We start from the raw sequence: 24,337 nt of genomic DNA, 5'->3' as shown, positions 1-24,337 counted from the left end.
CAAGCTCTGTGAGGCTGTAGTGCTAGCTGTTAAAAGAAAAAAGGCCTTAAATGTATTTATTTTTTTATTTTCCCCCAGTCATTGTGACTTATATATAGCCGACTTACTGGTGGTGTCAGAAGAAAGGCTTCTGGCCACCAATATCAGAAGAGTGTAAAAAGAAGTATAAGAAGGTGTGGTAGTAACCCAGTTTATTTGTGAGAGGATTGTGTGAACGCCTCATCATATTAAGTCTCTTGTAATATTTTATGTCAAGTGACAGTTGAGCAGAGACGTGAAACAAAGTGAGCTAAGAGATGTAAGAAATAGCCTAAGATTTATATTTTCTTCCTATACATTTATGCTTATGGAATTTTTCGGCTGTTTTGTACAGCTTTAACGCTATCAGTGTTTTCATCACTGTTATCCATAGTTACCGTACCAGTTAAATGATATAGATAGCTAACAGTAATGGATAAACAGTTGCTCTAGTAAGCTAACAGTGTGGAAGGTGTAAACCATAAAAAGATACACATACAGTCATCTATATATACAGTCATTGGTTTAAACCAATGACTGTATATAACAGTTAGCAAACAGTTGAAATAGCTAGCATATATAGCATAAATAGCTAGCTAAAAGTAACCAAAACTCTTTTGAAATAGTTAGACAAAAGTTGGTTTTAAGGTAGTTGATAAGCTGTTTATTAGTTAGCTAGTTATTGGTAAACAGTTAAAATAGTTAGCTAACAGTAGAGGGTTTAAGTTAGCTTACAGTATGGATAAATAGGCCTAGTTGACGTAACTAGCTCAAAAAGAATTGCTAAATTGCTACTTAGCTAAAAGAATAAAACAGTGTTGATATAGTTATCTAAAAGTAATGGATAAAGGGACGAAATTGCTAAATTTAACATACAGTCATAAATAGGGTTGGAAGCTAAACGTTAAAAGAAAAGTCAAATAACCCAAATTAGCATGTAACCAGGTGATCTATAAGTTATTAAATAGTTAAAATGATTCATTAAAAGTCATTGTTGACTTTTTGAAATGTCAGTGTTTTCATGACTGCTCACCATTTACTGTGGCAGTTTTATGTGTTAGCATGCTAATAGTGGCGAAAAACACAGCTGGGGCTATTAGGAATGTCAGTTATTTAGGTATTTGGTCATAAATCAAAGTATTGGAAAAAATTGTGTGGGCAGAATGTGTTGCCTTAGGTTCAACAAAGTTCACACAGAAAGCCTGTACCATATTTCACAGCAATTCATCAATTAGTAAGACATTTCACTACTTAGCTAAACCTGCAGTTGGCACAAGAGGGAAAGCCAGTGGATACCCAAAGTCAGTAGCTTATTCTCTGTAAATCATGAAGTGTGTTTAAACAGTTTTGTCTGGACCAGTTAAAAACGAATTTGTACAAGACGAGTGATCCAGTCTTAAGGCCACATTTTATTTCAACACAAAAATACACCGCCTGCATACATGCAGCACATATTTCTCATTTAACAAATTACATAAATATAAAACAAAAATAAATATTAAATAAAATGGACAGTTGTATTAAGACATGATGTAAACATAAAATGAATTGAGGAAACAATTATGATACAGAGACTAACTACAAAACATAAGAATGTGTGATTCTTTGCCCTGAGAGGAATAATAATCTTTCCAAATATTAAAAGAAAGTCTTGCTCATCACAAAAACCGTAGAAAAACAAACAGGTTTAAGGATCCAGACCGTAGACTGTATCCATACACGCCGGCAGAATAGAGTGAGTGCTTGGAAGAAAAAGCTCTCAATCATAAAGAGCGCTAAATATTTCAGTCATCCAGTGAATGCAAGACAATAACTCATATTGTCTCACATTACCCTTATAATTGTTTTCATTTACTACATCACATAACTTGTTTATGTTCAACATATAAAACATTATTATACAAAAGATAAATTATTTGTCCTTTTTTTTCCATAAAGTACATAAGTGTTTTTTTATCTCAGTCCTTTCCGAGTGGCTTGGAGTGTCCTTGTCAGTCGTGCCACGCTGTGCCACAGAGGAGGGAAAAAAACCTGCAGCTCAGCTCAGTTTCACCCCCCCACGTCAGCCCTCCTCGTCCACGAGTGAAATGGCATGGTCGGTCAGTGCACTTTGATTTCGAGGAATGCTTAGATCACACTGCAAACACGCTGAGAGAGCTGGTCTCGTCTTTCAGGCCCAGGATGCTGTACGCTATCCTCTTCATGTGACCGGGCAGCCGCACTCCAATATTTCTGATGTCTCTAAAAGGAAAAGATAAACGATACCCTTTAAGTATGCTATAAACAATACGGGCAATATACATAAAGATACCACAGTGCTACTTATAGAGCAGTGTGAGACTGAAGTAGGTTGAGGGCTATAAGTAATAAATATGTTTAAATTGCATAAATGGCTGAAATACTTAGCTAAAAGTAATGGATAAATAGTTAAAAGGTACAAACAGTAAGCCAACAGTAATGAATAAAATGAAGTAGTTTACAAAAATATTTGTCTGGCTTCTGCCACTCCTAGTGAAGTACAAATCACCCCTGGCCTACAGACCCGTCAATTGTTTTATATAATTAATGATACTGAATAACTCCCAGTCAAAGGTCAATTAAACAAACACAATTGGAACTTGGCAGATGGTGTTGATGAGAGGGTATTTTGGTTATTCTGTCTGTGGAGGTATGTAAGACAGGAAAAGCTGCTAACCACTGCAATCTGCCCATGTCATTCCTCTCATTCTCCACCGCCATAACTTCGACAGCAGTGCGGTATTTCTGCATTAACAAACTGGTTAACAAATGTTCAAGCCCAGCGCTCAATACTTTCTCTGTGTCGCTATAAAATGTGGCCCGGTGCCAGACAAATCAGCGCAGTGAGCCGGAGCTGCACCTGTGCCATGTGTGCACTTACTCATGCCTCAAGGCGAGCACCTGCTCCATGGTCGTGATCCCGGCCCGGGCAAAGCTTTCGTTGTACTGGCTCATTTTGATCGACTCCAGCCACTCAGGCACCGACCTGAACATGGTGCCGTCACAGCCGCTGGTGCTGGGCAGGCGGATAGACACGCTGTAAAGACAATGTATATTTAGACACCCATTGTTTAAAGCTTCTTTAAGTACACTGAGTATATGTGTGAACATGGAGGAACCAGATTTGAAGTCCACATTACTGCAGACAGTTCCATACATTTTCTTTGAATAAAAAATGTGTTTTTTAAAGTAACAAGTTAATTCGATTTTTGGTTTACAAAGGGTTATGTGCGGGACTATTTCTTGACCAGGAACAGCTGCAAGGCTACCAGCAGGGTCTCCAGGAAGACACTGAACCTAGCCAAGAAACAGTCGGGCACTTAACCTCCTAAAAATTGCCATTTTTAAAATATTCTTTAAATTCTGATTAAAGATAGAAAATATGACAAAAGCCTAACTCCAAGAGGTCAAACTATTCCTTTAATCCATCAAAGAACTCCCTTTCTTACCGTGGATCAAAGTCAGCGATGGTTTTCAGTGACTCTGGGCTTCGGAGCAGTTTGTCCAAAATGTTGACGATGTCTGTGAAGCGAGGTCGTTTGGAGCGGTCGTGCTGCCAACACTGGAGCATGAGCTGGTTGATCGCGGACGGGCAGTCCATCGGAGCAGGAAGCCTGAAGGCCTCATTGATCGCCTTCATGACCTGAGGGAGAGACGGGGTCAGAGTTAAGGATTGCTTAGGATTAACAGCAGGGAAAAGTGTTCGTATGTTGACATTAACAGTGTATTTAAAGAGGAAGGTGGGGAACTACACTGAGTGTCAGGCATCTCTTTAAAACCACCCACCGAGCGCAGACTCTCAGTGGTAACACATTATAGTTTGACCTACACAGGCTAAAACAATCCTTCGTCTAAACCATGAGAGCTGGAAAGTTGATTTGACATACGAAACATACCTCGTGATTGCTCATGTCCCAGTAGGGCCGTTCTCCAAATGCCATGACTTCCCACATCACGATGCCGAAGCTCCACACATCGCTGGCTGAAGTGAATTTCCTGTATGCGATGGCCTCTGGGGCGGTCCAGCGGATTGGGATTTTACCTCCCTGACAGAAGAGAAACATCAACAAATCATATTTAATGCTTGGAGGGAGTGGAAACACAAGGCGCTGAAAGACCAACACTTGTGATTGGGCACTTGAGAGTTAAAACTGTCTGGGATTATTAACTAGAAAAGAAACAAGGGTTGTTCTTTCTCGCTATGTAACGTAGCTGTTAGACGTACTCTCGTTGTGTATGTGCCCTCGGCGTCGTCCTCCAGCACTCGCGACAGGCCGAAATCAGACACTTTGCACTCCAGGCTGCTGTTAACCAGAACGTTTCTTGCTGCGAGGTCTCGGTGCACGTAGTTCATGTCAGAGAGGTATTTCATCCCGGCAGCTATTCCACGCATCATCCCCACGAGCTGATACGACAGGAACTCTCCATCACGATCCTAAAGGGGAAAGTACATTTATTAAATAACTTTATACTTATTATACTTAATTGTTAAAGTGAAAAGTCTTAAAACGTTAAAATATGAACACCTACCTTCAGATATGTGTCCAGAGCTCCGTTCTCCATGTACTCTGTCACGATCATGGCATGTTTGACTGAAAATTAAAAACAAAAAGTTTCATTTAGTAAAAGAAATGTTTACAATCCTTTAAATCAAATGAGCTGTGAAAGATTGTTCGACTTCTATCCGAGGTAATCGACTCACATTTGGTGACAACTCCCTCCAGGCGGATGATGTTCGGGTGAGAGAACTGCCCCATGATGCTGGCCTCGCTCAGGAAGTCCTGCCTCTGTTTCTCCGAGTACCCTGGCTTCAGGGTCTTTATCGCCACGGCCACCTCGCCTCGGCCGGGAGTCTTCATCACGCCGCGAAACACTTCCCCGAACTCTCCTGATTAGACAGCAGGAGGAAAAGTTAATAACTGTGCCCTGAGATTTTATTAAATAGAAGGCAGGAGATTTTAAACAAACTCACCAACTCCGATGACTTTCTGTTTGCTGATGGCGCTGGAGTCGATTTCTGTGACAAACTTGTGGATGGCAATGTTAGGATCCTCATACATGTGTGGATCGACGTAGGTCTTCAGAGGCTTGAGCTGATCTAAGGAGGGGAAAAACAGAACATGAGGCAAAATAACAACTTTATTGACTGAATATTGTGGCTACAACTGACTAGTTTTCTAACCTGATGCGAAGTAGGGATCTTCCGCTCCTCCCCTGCCGCGATGCATGCGCAGTCTCCTGAGAGGAAAACATGTAAAATTAGACTCGACAGAATAAAGACCGGCTTTTTAACAATACACAGTTCAGTCTCTGCTGACAAAGACAACGCCTGTTTTCAAAAGCAGAACCGGCTATTACTGATAAAACCTCCTTGAGCTTGTGGCACATAATAACACATGTCTGAGGATGACATTTATCGGAATGACACTGGTGTTGGATGTTTATACGATGAGTGTTGTCACCAACCGTTTACGCAGCAGCAGGACGGCCACCACGACGAGCAGAATAACAGCAACTCCGACTACAGCCACCATCACCAGAGTTGTGGAGTTGTTTTGGACCTGAGATTCAGCTGTGAAAACCACAGGAGGAGAAACATGAATCATCTGAAGTATATGAATGTGAGGTTTTTACAGAGAAGCTGTTTGATGTTGGGTAGATTTTAAAGCTGCTGGTACCTAAAGGTGAAGTGTGAAACTCGTGCTCCACGCTGTAGCTGCCCAGGTTGCCTTCAGGACTCATTGCCTGGACCCTGAACATGTAAGTGGTGTCTGGGCTGAGGTCGTTAATCTGGACTGAACATTTCTCCAAAATCAGGACTGTGTAGGTGGTCACATCACGTTCGCCGTCATCATCCTGCAGAGGAGACGGATTAGAATATGTTTTTCTAAGTCGTTGGTTTCACACAGCAGCCTCGTGTTTGAATGAGACACAAAGGAGAACAAAGCGCCCCGTCTTACTTTTCTGCGGTACATAAGCTCGTAGCGGTGATTGATGTGGGCTGGAGGCCTGCGAGACAGCGTCCAGGACAGAGACAGACTGGTGGGGCCGCGATCATCCAGATGGATCAACGTCACCTTTGGGGGATCTAACGGTCGGCGGGAGACAGAAAGCAAAATAATGGTTAGTGAGTAATCATAGTCTTTGGAAAGGACACTTGGAAATGAAAGCCTTTGGGACTCTTTGGTCAGACTGAATTCCTCTTTGTGTGGTGGGCCCTTCTTTTTGCGCAATGGCTTTACTGACAAAAACAATAGTACATGAAAAAATGTCTTTACATGTGTATCACTCTTTAACCTCTAACCTTCTGTTTATCACAAGGAACTGCTGATAAACCGAGATGAAAGAGAGGACGAGTTGCAATTTGGAAATTACAAATTACTCTATAATTGGAGTCTCAGAGACACCAGAGAGGAGAAATAGATAACACTCATTTATTTGTGTTGGCTCTATATCAGAGGGGGGTGTTACGGGTACTTTTAACACAGCGCTAGGTCTTCTGGGATTTCTGTTAATGGAGTTTTAAGACGGTTTATTCAGAAGAGGTGTGGTGAGTTACACCTCCTCAGGGTTTAACCGGCTTTCATTGTCTTAGCAATGACACAATCTCTGTGAATCACTTAGTCACCTTCACTAAATATGCAAAGTGAGTCGCTACCTCTTTAAGACTTTTCTTCAGAAGAAAATTCATGCTCTATTTTTGCAGCTGCTTTCACTGTTGTTATTTTTACACACACTCAAAGCATTAGGAAAAAGCACTCCATGTGAGCTCACCTGTGTAGTCCAGAGCGGTGGTGATGCTTTCAGTGGGCCTCTCAGTGCTGAACTGCGACACGCCGCTGTGAGCCTCCACAGTGAACGTGTAGTTGAGATGAGAATCCAGTTCGCTGACGACGACCGTGGTGTCCCGCAGGTCTGTGGGACCTGGCTCGAAGCGGGTCTTCTCGCCACAGGGGACACAAGAGGCGTCGTCGCAATGCTCGCACACAACGCTGTAGGTGAGGTCAGTGCGGCCTCCGGTCACCAGCGGCGCGCTCCAGGACAGCTGCAGTCTGCCCTCTGCAGACAGGGTGGTGGAGCTCAGGTCACGAGGGGCGCTGGGGGGAGCTAAAAAAGGAAGTGGATGACAGAACAGTTAGCCAATCTGCAGACGGGCCTCTAACAAGCTAAACTTTTTTTAGTGAGTGTTTGTTTTTTACCGGAGCAGGCTGATGTCTGAGGGTCCGAGGGGGAGCGGAAGAAACCTTCCTCACATTGACATTCGGTGGCGCCGGCGTCTGAGGGCTTGGTGTTATCAGGACAAACCTGACATAACTGGCTGGATACAGACGGCTTGAAGTAGCCTGGTTTGCACACTGTGTGAGAAAAGTAAGGTGTGTGTTAGTTTAAGCGTGACATAAAGAAATAGCTGTGAAACAGACAAACAAAGGGAGGAATGAGTGATCAAAATGCAAACAATGAAGCTGTCTCTGTAATACCAGTCCTTTCCACCCTGACAGGAAGCAGGTTTGTTGTGAGTAACCTATAATCACAGAGTCTTTGTATGCAGAGGTATGAAAAGGGATTTCCCTGACGATCTGCCTCCACTTGTCTTTTTCGCCCGGAGGCCTAATCTCAGGTCACACTGCCGGTGTCGACCGGATGGCAGCAGAGCATTAAATCCATCAGGTGATCTGATCTGCTTTTTCCCCAGTGAACTCTCAGCTCAGATTCTCTGGCAGATCATATTTGTGTTTTCAACAAAGGAAGTGGCACCTTGGACACTGGTTTTGATGAACATTTCGGCCGCAAGATAAACAGCCTTCCAGGGCATGGGAGGTTAATGAACATGCAGAGTGGACAGAAACCAGAACGCAAGAGCTGCAATTCAGTCCATAGCTGCTGTTTCCTGCCTTTCTTCCTTCCTTCCTCTAACCCCCGACACCGGGCGCAAATGACTGCATCCAAGGTTTAAAAGTTAGAGGACAAGAGAGTCAGGAAAGAGGAAAAGCTGCTGGAGACGAGTATGATTTTTAGTGTGTTTATGGAAACAGATGCACACACTCTTTGGGGTGATAAAAAGCTCCAGCACAGTAAAAAACTTAAAAGAAATCATATTCAGAAAGTTCTCCTTTCTCTGCTTTCCTTCTGCTGTCTCCTGTGGGAGCAGCCTTTCATCTGGCCCCTGTGCTGGTGGCCGTGAGAAGAGGTCGAGTGAACCCCGGGTTTAAGACGTGGTCGCGTTACTTCACCACCGAGGCAGAAAGGACCTTTGCACTCTGAGTATCGCCTCGGTGGAGGAGAAGGAGCAGGTTGAGTTTGAGTCGGAGGGATGAAGATGAATAGATGGATGAATGGGGGGGTGGGGGCAAAGGTCTGGAGCACCAACAGAAGTTCTCCCCGGGGAGTCACTCGGCGGTAGTGGGGGTGTAGATGAGGTCTTTTCGCATAAGAAAAGGGGGCCAGCCCATTTCATCCTGAGCCGGGGCAGCAGGACCTCTGTCACGTACCAAAGAAACTCCAGCCCCATTCATCTATTGTCTCTGAGATTGGCCAGAGTGGTGCCATAAATATGTTGCACCGCTCATTATGCAGCTCACAAATGGCGGCATGTGTGCAATGTGTGCAAACATTGTACATGCAAACTTTGAATTTCAAAATAAAACGAATCATTTTAGATCATTTTGTGAATCAATAAAGGGGATTAAATGTTGCTTCATTAGATGCAAACGTCTACTCAGCTAATGTTTTTTCACTTGTTAATGGAAATTGTTCCTCTAATCGTCCAAGGCTCCTTTTTGACCACAACACATGTGAAAAGGACTTCTGTTCCGCACCGGTGCATCTGTTAATTGAATCTGTTTTTTGCCTTTGAGTCGGCCCATTGTTCTAATGAGTGGGGACATGGATTAGGGAGCTCGTTGCGTGTGTTAACAACCGGATGAAAGAGCAAAGGGAGGCGAAGCGGGGGCATGTCATTGGCTAACAGCTGTCCTGTTGCTCTACTAATCCTCTTGACTAAATTACACTCCACACCTAACTAAGCAGCCACGAAGCTAACCACCCTCATGCACCAACTGTCGCCTCGCTCCCCACCCTCCGACTCCGACCAAGGACAACCTGCTTATTTGTGTCAGTCAGCATTCCTCCTCTTCTCACTTTACTTCCTTTTCCCACAACAGTTGGGCTCTTCTGTGGAATCCACACGAGCCTCTGAGGATATCACTTTCTCCGTGAAACGTAAAGTTGGAAATGAGGAGTTGGCTGGAACAAACTGCACCGTCACAGTAATTGTGATTTAACTTATGTAATAAAACATGTTTCCTGAATCCGACCATCAGGTCATCCTCCAGACTTTGGATCACAGTCTTGCCCATTATAAATATTTCCTGTCTTGCTCTGCCAACTTCCGTTTCAGGTGCTCGGCTCAGAGTCCGCCCGCGGTCAGGAAACCTCAAAGACTGAAACATTCCTCTGCCTCGACTTCGTCCCCGCCTCGCTCTCCTATCCTGTCTTCAGATTTACAACCTCGGTACAAGATTCACTCTTTGAAGCACAGCACTGATCTATGAGTCATATGCAGGACTTCACCTAACAACACTTTTTTACTTTTAATCTATTCTTTTTTCAACTTATTGTTTTTTCTATATCGTGTTCAAAAATAGTGAAAATAAACCCAGAGAAGTAGAACATCCTGACATTTAAAAGCTAGAAACAATGATGAAAAAAGCACTGACATAAGTCAGCAACAATTATTCAATAGATCAACTAATCCATTAATCCCTCCTTTCTTTTATCTCGGTGAAACTTGTAGGAACTGACTCAACAGTAGAGATTAAACTTTGCGAGTCAAGGTGACTCGGACCATCAGGAGTCATAAACTGCCGCCTGACTCAGTCTAACCTCTGCAGGCGTGTCAGCTCCATCCCTGTAATCTGCGGTTCCTGTCGCCCTGGCAACTCACGCTAAACAAATACTTGCGAGGAGAAGACACACCACTCAGGTAATCACGCTGACACGTTCACACGGACCCTTCCTTTAGTCAACCGGTGCAGGAGGTGACGCGAGGGTGAAAGAATTCCTTTCAGAAAAAAAATCCCCGCACCATACTGTGCCCTTCCTCCCTCCTTCCTCTCCTCCTCTCTCCCTGTCCCCTCCTCTCCTCCCACGCTTCCTCCAGACAGTTCAACAAACCACACCCGAGAAAAAACTTCCGCACAAACAGTAGGAGCACATACAGTATGAACACCACAGGCTTATACTACATCATACAACATTTGTTATTGTGTGCGTTTGTGCTCGCAGCTCTTTCTTGAGGGCACATACTGCAGAGTTTTTACATACTTAACCTTAGCCTGGGTGTCACTCATCTTCAACTAAGTGTTCCTACATTGCTTTTAGTTTCCTGTTTCTTAAAAACATACAACGTACCAAAACTGAGCATCGTGTAATGTGCCCGTTTAAGTTTGTTTGTTTACAGGAAATGAATGTACTTTCCTATTATGGATTAGCAATAAATTAGCTTAAACGTTACCTGACAAACATCTACCAAACTGTGACTTTAGAGAGGCACTGTTAACCTGAAACCTATGGACTTCAAATTGAAAGTAAAACATCTTTCCTATAAGATAAAACAACTCCTTTCAGGCTTTAAGTGTCTCCTCTTTTTCCACTCAGTAGTGAATTGCGTGTGAATAAAGTCAAAGTCCATTTTGAAAAAGTAAGGCGGTGTGAAATCTTATTGTACTGTACTTTATCACCTCCAGCCATCGTCATAACCATAAAAGTGTGTGTGTGTCAGCCCATCCCCAGTCTGTGAGTCCTGAGAGAAAAGCAGTGGAAAGAATGTGCTGTTGCCCAACAGGTGAAGAGAAGAGGCTGTTGAAATTTCCTCTGGGATTATTATCTAAAGCACATGGAGAAATCTGCGGTCGCCTCAAAATCGAAACAAAACAAACACGTTCAGACATCTTCCCTTTCCCATACCTCGCTCTACTGTACCTGATCTACATGAAGAAGTATGGAGCGTTTGTGTGATAGATATGCAGACGAGTCAGACACAATTAACATTCCTCCGCGCTCAGTCCTCACACCTTGCCAAAGCCGTGGTTGGAGGGGTTTAATTTACTCACATGGCAGCACAAACACGTCTCAGTTGAGTGCGTGGCGTATTTTTGGCAGTGCTTACCTTGGCAGGAGTCCCCGGTGGTTTCATAGCCTGCGAGACACTGGCACTGGCCCACTGGAACCACCCATTTGCCCTCAGCTGAGCAGTAGATGCGTGGGGTGGCCTGACTGACGGCGTTCTCCACACAGGCTCCCTCCACCTCCCTGAGGGCGTCCGCCACGGTCTCCGGGAAGGCCGCCAAGCTCTTCACTGTAGACGGGCAGGTTTTGTAGTACACTCTGACGGACAGCAGCGCCACACAAGCACCCATGTCCTGAAAAGCCAGGTAGAAGCCTCTGCTAGACAGAGGCCCCACGGTCTTCGTCTCCGTGTTGACCTTCAGCACGCGGCCCCGTGTGACCTCATCAGGAGCGATGGTGGCCACTTTTCTGAACTGGCCTTTACGGAAGCTGGTTCCCACGTCGGCATCGGCCTCCGAGATGTAGAGGTTGAAGGTTTCTTTGCAGGCGACGGAGGCACCTTCAAAAGTGTTGCAGTCTCGCACGACAAACTGCAGCTCCACGGACGCACGCGTGATCCCCGGGCGCCGCTGGATGAACGTTGTGCGCAGCCAGTTATCCTGCTCAGTAGAGTCTATGTTGCAAACACTGTATGTGTAGAGAAGTGAGCCATTCACCACCGTCTGGACGATCTCCCACTGCAGATGAAGAAAGAGGAGAGTGATTAGTTTGTTAGTAAGCTACTATAATGAAAGGTTGTGGTTTTCGGGGACTAAGTACAGGCTTCACATGCTTTGTTCTCACCGACAACCACTTTTATTGATGAGACACCTCGTCTTTCATGCTGAGTGAGAAGCTCATAAAGTAAAGAAGGGAGCTGAAGTTTTTTTCCACAAATTAACATTATTGGCCTGGACATGTGCTGCGCTCAGTCACGACGTGTGTGGTTTTTCCACTAACACACGAGGGTGCATGTGTGTGAGACGCACATAAATCCAGCAAATACTACTGTCGAATACCCACCAAGAGTTATGGCAGTTAAATGAGCTTTATAAGCGCAGCGCAAAGGCACGGCAGCAAAATTGGCAGCAATTAAGACTTTTTAAGAGAGGGAAGCACTGACGAGGAGAAAGATTAAAAGCCTCGATTTTACATTAAATTGTAACACCTCATATGTTAGCACTTCTGTGTTCAGGGAGTAAATCAGTGCTTACATTTACAACACTTAATCTGATGTTAGAAAAAAGAGGCAGTGGAGTTATTCCAATATTTCAAGCTGGTAAAAGTGGGACCATTAGAGAGCAGACATTTATGAGACTTTATATATCATATAAGACTTTAGTAATCTTATTAGGTGCTCTACATTTTGGCCAGAACAACGCTGAGTTTCATGCACTTTAAGGATCCAACAATGTTTTATCATCTACTCAGAGATTTTATTTTAAGTTGAGGAAGTTTGTTGAAGCTCAAACCACACATTTTAAAAGTCACCCCCTGATACAAATTTAAATACAGTTAGCACGGTGATAAGAACAAGGCAATGTTTGCCAGACAAGGGGAAATCCTATCCGATAAACCCAGAATCCTTAGATCTTTGAGAACAGTCGCACAAGAGACGCAGCCCACACAGTGGAAGTGGCCTCGTCCTGTTGCTTTATTTAGATGGAAAGCCACTGAACTATAGATAGAGGGATGGTTCTCCACACACGGACCAGTCTTTCTGCGTCTTTTACTTACGTCTGCCCACAAATGTACACATCATCTCGCTGCTGTGATCTCTAAATTCAGAGATGGATCACGAGGAACAAACATCCCGAGATGTAGTTTCATGGTTACGCGTTGGAATGACAACAATCTCCTGGGATTGTGTAAAAATGCACTGTAAATTCAAACGTAGGGTTGAACCTTGACGTTTTAATGGCGTTCATAAGTTCTTCGTGAAAGGCTAGAGTTAACACCAGACTAGCTGAGCTCTGCCAAACCTCAGCGAGCTGCCACTCATTCCATCTCTCCCAGAGAGCTTTTTTAGTGGGCTGAATGAGCAGGAAGAGGCCTCGGCTATTGTTATTACTAAATGGTATTCAAATTCCCACATCGACTTATCTGCAGCTGCATTTTTTTCTATTTGTGTCTGACGCAGAGAAAGACGGTTTCAAGTCTCAAACCTGAAGTCTTAAAAATGCCTGTTGAGGTATAAATACTTACTCCGTTCTCATGTTGCGAAGTCAACCAGCCCAACTCTGATCCTGAAGCGCTCATATCCAGCAAAACTTCTACAGAGACAAAAAGAAAACATGTAACAGAGTTACAACAAGCTCACAACAACTCAATACACTTCAATGCATCAAGAAAGGCCTATAATCTGCTCAAAATCTGGCTATTAAAGAGAGCTTAATGTCTTACAGGCCTCATCTGTGGCTCAAATTGTATAACATAAAGCCTGTCTTTTGTTGCATTGGCTGTTAAACACTTAGAAATGACTATGATATGACTGTACAATTGAATTATCTGCCCTGATCTCCGGGGCCAACAGCTTTATGGGGGGCACATGCCAAGCTTTGACAGTCTAATCAAGCATGTCGGTCTGATTCAAGACTTCATTGACCGTGTCCTCCAAGTCCAGGATAGAGGACTAATAACGTCTGAGAAAGGCGTGGGCATTGAAATTGCCATGACGAGAGAAATACATGAATCTGCGCCACAAGTGAAACAAAAAAGTCGGACATGTTGGGACATCTCGCAGGTGGCCCTTAACCTCAAAGTGACAAAGGCCAAGAAATAGGCAACAAGTAGGCTAAGTAATTTATTTAAAGAAATGAACACAAATTAAAAAGTTAAAATAGAATTTGTTTTTTTATTTAAATCGTCTACATAGTTAGACACTGTTCATATGGTGAAGGGATAAGTCAAGACATTCAGCACTTCACATTATATTTTATGTAGCCTGCTAACTGAGCAAAACAGAACAGAAAGACCAATTCATTTGAGTTTTTAATCGGCTATGACAACATTTTAAAAACAGAAAGTTAAACCTAAAGCAGGCTATCAGATTCCAACCTCCTGACTCATGAGGTGCGGTAAAGCTAGGCTACACTTTCTTTAAACACAACGCGTGAAAAAGTAGGCTACTTACGTTCTTTCGACTGAAGGCTGGGACATATTTGGTTAATAAATAAAAACAAAAAGAAGAAGAAGTTGACCCGATGGAGCTCCATTATTCCACACAACTTTGTTTTAAAGTCGTGGTATAATATCCCAAAGTCTCTCTGCTCTCCTCCGCCTGCTCCCACGGACTCCACTTCTCCGAATACTTCACTCTACCGGCTGAGTGAGCACGAGCCCGCAGGCAACCCATTGACAAACAGGTGGCGTCATCGCCCCGCCCCGGGCGCTTTGGAATGTTGGAGTTTTCCAAATATGGTGATAAAGGGGGCGGAGTCAGAGCTGTTGGCCCGCACCTGTTTCATTCATAAGGATGTTGGCCTTCATAAACTGCACTGTCATTGAAAATGTGTGTTTAATTATTAACTCATGATCATATAAGTGTTTACTTTGTTATTATATTCGTATTATGCACTTTTGTTAATTTGTTTATCACCCCTAATAACACTAAAAAATTGTATGATCACCAGTTAAAGTAGTATTCATATCTTGTACTTGGGGGTAAATGAAGCACAACTCTGTTACATGTTAAGGTCATGCATTCAGAACTGTATAACTCATAATGCAAAATCACCCCTGTCTTACATCGAATATGGAGTTTTATTACACACGCACTGTGTCCAGCATTGATAGCAGGTGAGGTGCATATTGGGAAGTTTCATCTGTTTAAAATCCTTCAAATTAATCACTTTATTCCTCTCAAAAAATGTAGTGAAGTATCAAAATACCAAAACATGGAAATAGTCAACAAAAGCAGAGTTACAAGTACACCATAATTGTATAATATTTTTAGGTACTTCCCACAGCTTATAACCAGTGAAAAAAAGTCTTAAGAAGTGGTTGTTATGAACATTTTAAAAGAAATATTTAGCATTAAAAATAAGATTTTCCCCTAAGGAACAAAGACATTTCTATATAGACTTGTTTTACATTTACTTTTTGTGTTTATATGCATAATATCATGGATCTGAAATGAATAGTCTGAAATGAAGCAACATTTAATTAAACTCTGCATTATTTTGAATTTTAAATGAAGCAATTCAGACAAAATGAGTTGTTTCTAAAAATTTCACTTTTATTTGAACCTCCCTTTGACCTTTGCATATTTATTTAAACACATGTATTTACTTAAAGATGGAGGCACACCATAATGCAGATGTAAATAATACCTTCTGCCACACTTGCACTAGGTGTGTAAATATACAGAAAATCATACTGAAAGTTGAATGTGTGCTGGATTGGTTTGAGTTGGTAGAAAATGTTTCAACAATAAGTGTCAATAAAACGGTACAAATATGTTTGGGCTTTGGTTGCCATTCAAAATAAAAGAGTGTTTAAGTTGAACAATCTTTTTTGAGCGCCCTCCAAGTAATTGCCTGAATCGTCCACATCTCGTCCAGGACTTGTCTTTCCCACGACTGGTAAAGGAGGGGTCAAGTAGGGGGGGGCGGTGTGGTATGAATATATGACTACTAATGAGACGCTCCTCATAAAGAACCTTAACAATTTGGGTATGAATATGTGACCACAAAGAAGATCAGACAATAGCATCACCTAGCAACTGTTATCTTGAGGAATTTCAGAGTCAAGTCTTCTTCTGTGAAGCGCCGTGTACTTGGAAAGAAGAGCCTCCTCCATCTTAGAGCCAAACACAGCCGGGCCGTCCTGACAAAGACCCCCCAAAAAACCAACTGAAGAGGCGGACATTGTCTTGTCCAACGTTAGCATACACGCACATTAATCATACAACAGACAGAGTGAAGGATGTTGGTGAAATAATGGATTAACAAGTTAAGTGTGGGCTGAATTATGGCTCTCTGACCTGCAAATGACAACCACTTTAATCGCTTACAAACACGAGCTGTAGTTTAACATGATAAGTGTAATTTCAACAGGATCATTTGCACGCTTTAAAAGAAAACTTCCATCTGAATCATGCCGTGAAAACTTCTTATTCTGATAATAAGATTTAATTTGCATTTTTCTACAGTGAAATACTTTTAATTTGCAGGTTGAGAAAGGTTACTGTTTTGACACAAATCCCTGAGCAGAAAAGTCTTTTCATGTCCTCTTTGAGAGCTTGAGCTTCCACAAATATTTGTCGCACATTGCTCAAATATCGTCTCTCTTTAGTGACCAAGTTTCAGTCGAATGTCCCCTGTTTTCGGTCCCACAAAGACCCGACACAGTGCTTTAAGATCCACATATCCCTCACTTTTAAATTACCCGACACACTTTGTTTTGAGTGTGAACGGCCACTCGAGGGAAACTTCCCTCTGAAGCACTCAAGCGGCCCTTTCTCTCCTCTCTTCATGTCTTTTGAAACACACTGAGGTACGCTAAGGTGTTATTTTCTGGAGTGTTAATAGCGAGACTCCTAGAAGTGGTTTCTGTTGTCAACCCGTTCTCACAGGTGTCAAAGGTCAACACCCTCTCTAACACACAAGTATGCAAATGCTTTCATTACAATACAGGCTTCTTTTTATCCAGCTAACAGAGCATGCGTGCTGCTGGAGAGCACTCTGGCCGCCCCAAATCCTCCAACCCAACCCCCCTCCCCTCCTCTGGTCCTGTGCCTCTGAGGCCGATGACAGCACAAAAGTACTTCACACATGGGGGCTGGGTCTGCATTTTGTGGGTCAGTGAACAACGGCCGAGGCAGCAACGGCGTGTCATTCAGAGCCTGCTCCCCTCACACCCCCGCCGTCCTCACACTTCTCGTGGTATCAGCAAACAGAGAGGAGGAACACTGCGGAGAGCGCCGGGGAGTTTTTGTGTGCCGCCGACACAAAAATGCACCTACTGTTTTCCACCATTCCTCCGTCTCAGCGAGGGCCCCTAAAACCCTTGTTAAGAGATGATGGATTCACGCCTTTGTTTCGACATTTGAGGACTACAGCAAAACCATCACTGCTGGAAGCACTCAGATTATTTACTTAAGTAAAGTAGCAGGACCTCACAATAACCAAGAACAAACAAGAGACTTTAAAACAGACATTTCTACATCTCACTTAAGAAGCAGAAAGTAAAAGTGCTCATGATTAAAGTGTAACATTAATATATTGTCGAATCATTACTGTTGATGTGTTCTGGTAGGCAGTTAAATCTACAGTGACCCGTCATATGTTGTAACATTTTTACAAGATTTGTAGAAAATTGAAACTGAAAAACTGGATTTTACCAGAAACTAAGTGAAACTAAATGTCTGAATATTTTTTTAAATGTTAGATGTAGTTAATGTAGATTAATTGAACCATACAGTAAAAACAGTTATGGTAACTTTGTGTACTTGTTGTGATAATTTAATATTTTGTGAACTAATATAAAGTTATCCAACATACATAAAACCATTCAGTTAAAATTAAGAATGTGAGTCGATGGATATACATTATGATAAGTCAACCCAATTATATATTATTATAGTAAAATATCATACTTGTGTATATATACTTCTGCATTATTACCTCATCCATACCTTGCAATTACTTCTCATGTGCAATTGTTATTTATTCTGCAATACTGTACATCACTTTACTGATCATCAACCATATCACCATGACATTTTTTTGTACAAAAACTTAACCATCCACAATAAGTGAAAGGTGTTCATAGCGTATATATTTATAATATTATTATTGCATTTTATTGTCTTTTTATCTTGCCTTCTTTTTATCCATCACTTATTTTACCCTGTCCTTTGCTCTGAGCTGTTGTAACAAGTGAATTTCCCCCAATGGGGGATCAATGAAGTCTATCTTATCTATCTTATCTTATAAATTGACACTACATAAAGTGGCTGCGGTGTGGTTAGCGCTGAGGCCTCACAGCTAGAAAGTCCCTGGCTCAAATCTTGGTTCCGCCATGGTTTAATTTGTGTGTTGACAAATTAACTGAATTGGAATTTAGGTTAACTAAAGGATTACGAGTACAAGTTAATTGGACAAGGAAAGTTTATTTGTTTGAATCAATACAAATTTATCTCAACTTATCTTCTCAAATTCAGTCAACTTCAAATCTTAAGGCACGGACGCTTTGGTCACTTTAGGTCAGAACAAAACCGTCTTTTTACAGAAGAAGAAGACATACTTACTAATCCCCAAGGGGATTTCAATTTCAATTTTTCACTCTGTTTTTACAAACATGCTACACACACGTAGGCCCGAATTACAGACATGCACAAACAGGACCCTATGGACATACATTATTAGAGAGATGTCAGAGTGAGGGGGCTGCACATGGACTCCTCGACGGTGCTCAGGAGAGGAACTGGCACCTCTCCAGCCCCAATTCCATGCTTGGTTCGTACCGGGACTTGAACCGGCCACCCTCCGGTTCCTAAGCCAAGTCCCTACAGACTGACGCGCACGCGTGAGTTCCCTCCGGGTACAGCTTCCTCCCACAATCCAAAGACATGCTCGTTAGGTTCACTGGTGCCTCAAAATTGCCCGTATAGGAGTGGGTGTGAGCGTGAAAGGTTGTCTATCTCTGTGTGTCAGCCCTGTGATTGACAGGCGATCAGTTCAGGGTGTACCCTGTCTCTTGCCCAATGACGGCTGGGATAGGCTCCAGTCCCCAGTGACCCTGAACAGGATAAGCAGTGTAGATAATGGATGGATACAGTCGAAGTCAAGTACATTGTCCTCAATGCTGCTAACAGTGCCTGTGTGTTTCTAATATCCATTTTCGTTGTCGATGAATCTTTTTACGTATATTTTTGCTTTAATATAAAAAAAGGAGTTTGAATCGACAGTTTCCTTAAATAATTGGTGTTGTAGATCGAGAAGTCTACCTGCTATGATGATTCCCAGTAATAACCATGTGTCCCCAACGGAGTCAAATTCTCAATAACAATGAGAAGCCGCCTTGGTGACTTCATCCCGATAATCAGGCCGGATTTGACTCCCCGACAAAATCCGTGTGTGTCCTGAATCAGAGGCCAGGAACGAGACAGTGGGAGACATGTTGGATTTTTGAGATAATCCTGTGTGTTTTTAAAAGGTTTCTATGAGCCTATGAGGGAGGAATTTTTCCACCCACGACGGAGCAGTGTGTGAAGGATGTGCAGCAGGAGTGTGTAATCCCTCTAAGGTATCTGATAACATAAAAATCACACAAGGAAGAGGCTGTTCTTTGGAGTATAAACAAGCAGACGTGGAGACATAAACATGAGATGTATCAGCTCAACAAGCAGGACGTTGTTTGATTCACTGTTGTAATGTAGTGACACAATATGATAACGTGTGCTGATAAGCTCTACACAAACAAACCACAACAGAAAGGGAGTAACCTCTGCATTCCAGTACAGGTACAGAGATGAAACTGAATAAAACCACAAGACCACATACTGTCAAATATCCACCAACAACGGTGTGCTCTAATAATGGCACTTAATTAAAACCACCGTCCTTTCATGTTCCCGAACAACAGGCTGGATGTTGTAGAAGCTTCTTCAGTCTGTGGCTCTATTGTCTGCACAGAAAGGCCTGTGCGTTGTGTGTGTTTTCCCTCCTCTTCCTCTCACTCATCTCGTTTTAAAAGCTCCACATGCCTCCTCTGAAAACACTACCTCTCCTGACAGGAATTCAGGGCGTGTGCGTGTGTTGTCTGTATGTGTGCAGCGCAGCATTGAGAAACAAAAGAAAAGAACACGCTCGGACAAGTTTTCTTCCTTGTGAAGAGGAGAAATGTGAGAATGCGGTTTAAAAGTGGGAGCATTACTCATACATTTCTCGGTTTGAGTCTATTAGTGGCTTTGCACTGATCAGTCATCGCCAGCTGAATTGGCACTGAGCTCATGCATCAAAGAGGAAGACATGCAGGTGGACAGATGTTTTACACAGATTCCAAAGAAAGATGGCCGACAGGATTTTCTCAGCTTTGAAATATAAAACCACAAATCACCTTTCTTTAAAGTCACATGTCAAATCATCAAAAGCAGCTTTTTATTGGACAGGTAGGAGTTTGACTCCAGTTCTACATTGCCCTTGATGTACAGACACCGCAGTAGAAATATGCTCGACAAAGGTCACGCAACAGATACGTGAAGGCCTAAAGACATAAATATACTGTATGTTAAAAGGATATGTATGTAGGGTGCTGGTTTAGCTCAGTTGGTAGAGTCATAGACCTCAATGCATCGGCCATGGGTCTGACTCAGACTTGTGGCCGTTTGGTGCTTGGTTACCACCATTCTCTGTTCCCATATCCCCTGTTAATCTTGTTTTGAGTATATTTCTTTATTTGGGGATTTTTTGGGGGCCTTTGCCTTATTGGACAGGACAGTGGATAGAGTCAAAAATGTGGGAAGAGAGCATAGACTGTATAAAAAGATGGACGACATGACAGCTCCCTAAAAGTGAAGCTAAAACATCTCTATCGCCCCCTGCTGACTGGCTGCAGTACAGGTCATAAAGCCCGCCTCCTCAAGTTAACAGATGGGACACGGATCAAAATATAAAATCAAAATACATGCGAAAAATACACTTTTCTCAAACATGGTTTCTGTCATTATAGTTAGTTCTTATCATGCTGATTTAAGTCCACGTTTTCATTTTTCTGACAAGTTTATTTTAAATTAGATATTTGATGCTGTAAAAAGGATGATTGACAGCTCTGTTAACAAATACGGCTCCTGCAGCCGATCTGTTCTGGATTAGCAGAGGAACAACGAGAGTAGACGTAACTAAAACAATCACTACAGTCACTGAAGTTTACATATCTGTGAACGTCTGCTTCAGACCAACACAAGAAGCTGTTCTGCTGTAAAGCACCCCGACGTGCAGGATCTGTGCTTTTTTTTCAGTAAGTTAAGTGTGAGTTTTGGTTAGCGGAAGTAGCTACGGTGGCTCCACCCGCCGATCGCTACTGCGCAGACTCTGGCTCCAGATGACGTCACCATCGCAAGATGGCAGCGCCTGTTATTGGGGCTATTTTGGCATCACTTTCTTAGAATAAGAGCAGATGGAGACGCATCGTCCATCTATATATACATTCATTGGAAGAGAGAATGGGGATGACCTGCAGCAGGGGTCCGAGGGTCAGAGTCGAACCCAGGGCCGCTGAATTGAGGACTCATAGGAGCCATATGCATGAAACACGTGCTCCATCTCCCCTTAATCTTCAGCTGTCCTACCAATACAAAAAGCCAAAAGAAATCTCTTGAAAGTAACATGTATACAAACAGAATAAATGTTAAAAAATATATATATATGTATTAAAAGACACATTGCAAACAACACATGTAAACAATAGTGCAATGGTGAGGAGTGCAAAGGATGCTGAAATAAATACAGCAGTTTTTTTTACATGAGGTTTGGCAGAATATTGTAAGTATGCAGAGTGCATTGATTTACATTTGAAACAGTGATATTATCAATGAGAATAAACAATATAATTTACAGGTACAGTGGTTTAAAATATGAACCTGTCACAGGGTTAATAAGCTATAACATACCTCCAAGTGACAAACACTTGTTTAAGTATTAGCATTCGTTCTGCTCGGTATTATGTTCTTATTAGCAGGTTGTGTATTCAAATTTATCCCACACTGAGGCCACTTTAATCCTCCTCGTCTGGCAAGTAGGAGCGGGGGTCTGAAAGTGAAATCCCCCTCAGTAAAGAGCCGTGTTAAATGTAATGGCTGTAGGCAGAGGGGCCTAATAAAGATGACAGCACACATTCATATGCATGCGACTGTGTGCTCAGCTTGACCAAGTCTGCCTTGCAGGCTTAACAAAGGGGAGGAAGGAAGCCAAGGGGCTGTGGAGAATGTCTGAGGGGTGGAGGTGTGTGTGTGTGTGTGTGGGGGGGGGGGGGGGGGGCGACAACACACACACACACACTCACACTTAAACACACACACAGTGGCCCTCCAGCTTGCGTCCTGTGGTCTCTCAAGTCTGAAGTTATAGCAGTGACAGCTGGGGTAGCACGCTCTGCATGGGCTCATTCTCTCTTTAGCAGGCACCCCCTCCCCTGCCCTACACACACACACACACACACACACACTTGCACACACAGACCATCCACTCCACTACCTTACAAACAGCTGTAATGCCTGTGATCACACTGCAGAGCCCTCCCAAGTTGGTCGGCCACTGTGAAATGCAAACAGTAAACAGGATGGAGCATCCTGTGTGTGTGCCTTAAAGTGTGTGTGTGTCACAGACTGTGTGTGTGTGTGTGTGTGTGTGGAGATGTTAGAACTTGGGATTAAACTAAAACTTCTTCAAGACGTGAGGTGAAAACTTAATTGATAATCTTGGAAGCAGCAGATGATTCCACCAGATTTATTAATTGCTCTTATGTCTCTTAAAATATTAACATCCAAATAAATCAAAACCTTCCAGCTGGAATAGAAAAACAACTTATAATTTGTATTCTTGTGATATTTTTCTGCTTTTTAGAAGAAAAAAATGGTCTTATTTCTGCTGCTAACTAACATCACATGTACCAGATGGGACCCATGGAGGTGCTGAGTCAAGGTCCGTGCTGTTACGACCACCACAACTGTTCAGGAGAGTAAAAAGGGAGGACCAGAGAGGCCGACTGTCAGTGTGGTCAACAACAATCACATCATTATTTGGCCAAAAGGGCACCTGCTTTGTTTGAGGTAGGCCTGGATTCACAGAGTGATGACATGAGACAGCTGGACAATGCGGAGCAAACAGGAGCTGTAGTGTTTATCCTCTTAAAGTCAGCAGTTTGTATTTTTACTCTTTAAAGTTGTAGAGGGTCAGGAGGCTGTAGCTGACCAGTCAATGTATAAATAATAATTAATTGGGATCCTAGCCAAACAATTATGGCCTTTTCTACCTGCTGTGGTCAGGAAAAGGTGCTCTATACACCAGGCCAGCACTGAGAGGCCCAGGAAAAGCTTCTGTTCTTGTAACTTATATGATTACAGGAGAAAAACTGGTTGATTGTGTTTTTCAGTTAGAGGTGGTGCATTAAGACCTCATGGCATTTGATTGATGACGGTATGATGAGCTTCAGACTGTGGGAGCAGCTATACCACACACAGACCAACAGAGGTCCCTCTTGTGGATGATACAGTCTTCAGCTGCCCCCAAGTGACAGGACACAGCCAGGGACACATTTACACAGGATGTTAGAGCTGAGTAAAAGTTCCTCAATATCATACATTTTATTAAATGTAATTAAATCTGTGTAAAATTAGCCTATTTGTTTTATAGTGCTTAGATAGTAAAAACCTGTGTAAAAACATTTACTAACCTCTTACCTTTAATAATGACCTTTAATTTAAGATTTTAAAATTATTATTTTTTTTATAATTAAAAGAATGTTTCTTTTATGCAGAAAAGTTCAAAGGATTTAAGTTGTAATTTGTATATGCCCTATTAGTATTGTTATTAAAGCTTTGCAGAGAAAGAGGGGTCAAAGGGCAAGGTAACAAATGCTCACATCCACTGCCTCAGCCCATTACTGTGTATCCTCATAATTTCTAATTTAATTGTGCATCTTATTTCTTATCACACATATTTAACTTTTAAGGACCAACCTCTGCATGTACATGGTTCATGAGCCGATGCTCACGCTTGTTCTCCACAGAATACACTAGCTACTTGGATGTATCATTCAGATCCTTTATGAGTAAAAGTAGGAAAACAACAGTGTGAAAAAACTCCTATAAAAGTAAAAGTCCTGAATCCAAAACATTTCTTTAGTAAAAGTATTAGCAAAATGTATTTAAGGTATAAAATGCTGTAGTCTGTAGTAAAATAGCCAGTTTTGTGTTGTGTTTTTGGGGATTAATAATAATTCCTTAACCCACAAAGGACCACGTAGTCCTTAAATTAATCAGAAGAATTAGTGATTAGTGGAGTTGAAGGATAGATTTGCACTCAATCGAAAGATTCAATAAAAGTACCATTTGACTGTATATATATGTACTAGTTTCAGTCCGCCACTGATGGTGGGATTACATGTAAATACAAATGAATCCATCAGCAGCCTGCAGGATCAGCAGCAGCACCGGGTCACGTGACCGATGCAGGAAGCTGTTGACGGTGCA

General features: G+C 42.5%; 1 protein-coding gene across 1 annotated transcript; it reads right to left on the bottom strand.

Moving 5' to 3' along the window:
- Window positions 1–1,407: 1,407 nt before the first annotated feature.
- epha2a (eph receptor A2 a) lies at window positions 1,408–14,435 on the bottom strand. Its single transcript, XM_069677502.1, has 17 exons — window positions 14,276–14,435; window positions 13,348–13,415; window positions 11,204–11,840; window positions 7,236–7,391; window positions 6,811–7,143; window positions 5,997–6,124; window positions 5,715–5,892; window positions 5,503–5,608; window positions 5,219–5,274; window positions 5,009–5,134; window positions 4,739–4,924; window positions 4,567–4,628; window positions 4,262–4,471; window positions 3,933–4,082; window positions 3,486–3,679; window positions 2,918–3,073; window positions 1,408–2,259 (listed from the first exon to the last, which is right to left on the bottom strand). Exons 1-17 carry the CDS (start codon window positions 14,355–14,357, stop codon window positions 2,151–2,153), a joined length of 2,937 nt encoding a protein of 978 aa, XP_069533603.1. The 5' UTR covers window positions 14,358–14,435; the 3' UTR covers window positions 1,408–2,150.
- Window positions 14,436–24,337: the final 9,902 nt, after the last annotated feature.

This window comes from Semicossyphus pulcher, unplaced genomic scaffold (assembly GCF_022749685.1).
Source record: "Semicossyphus pulcher isolate SPU_LCO1_2020_fin unplaced genomic scaffold, fSemPul1.0.p SCAF_3, whole genome shotgun sequence".
NCBI classification, from domain to species: domain Eukaryota; kingdom Metazoa; phylum Chordata; class Actinopteri; order Labriformes; family Labridae; genus Semicossyphus; species Semicossyphus pulcher.
Note: the sequence above shows the minus strand (reverse complement) of the source record. Positions and strands in the feature narration are given on the sequence as shown.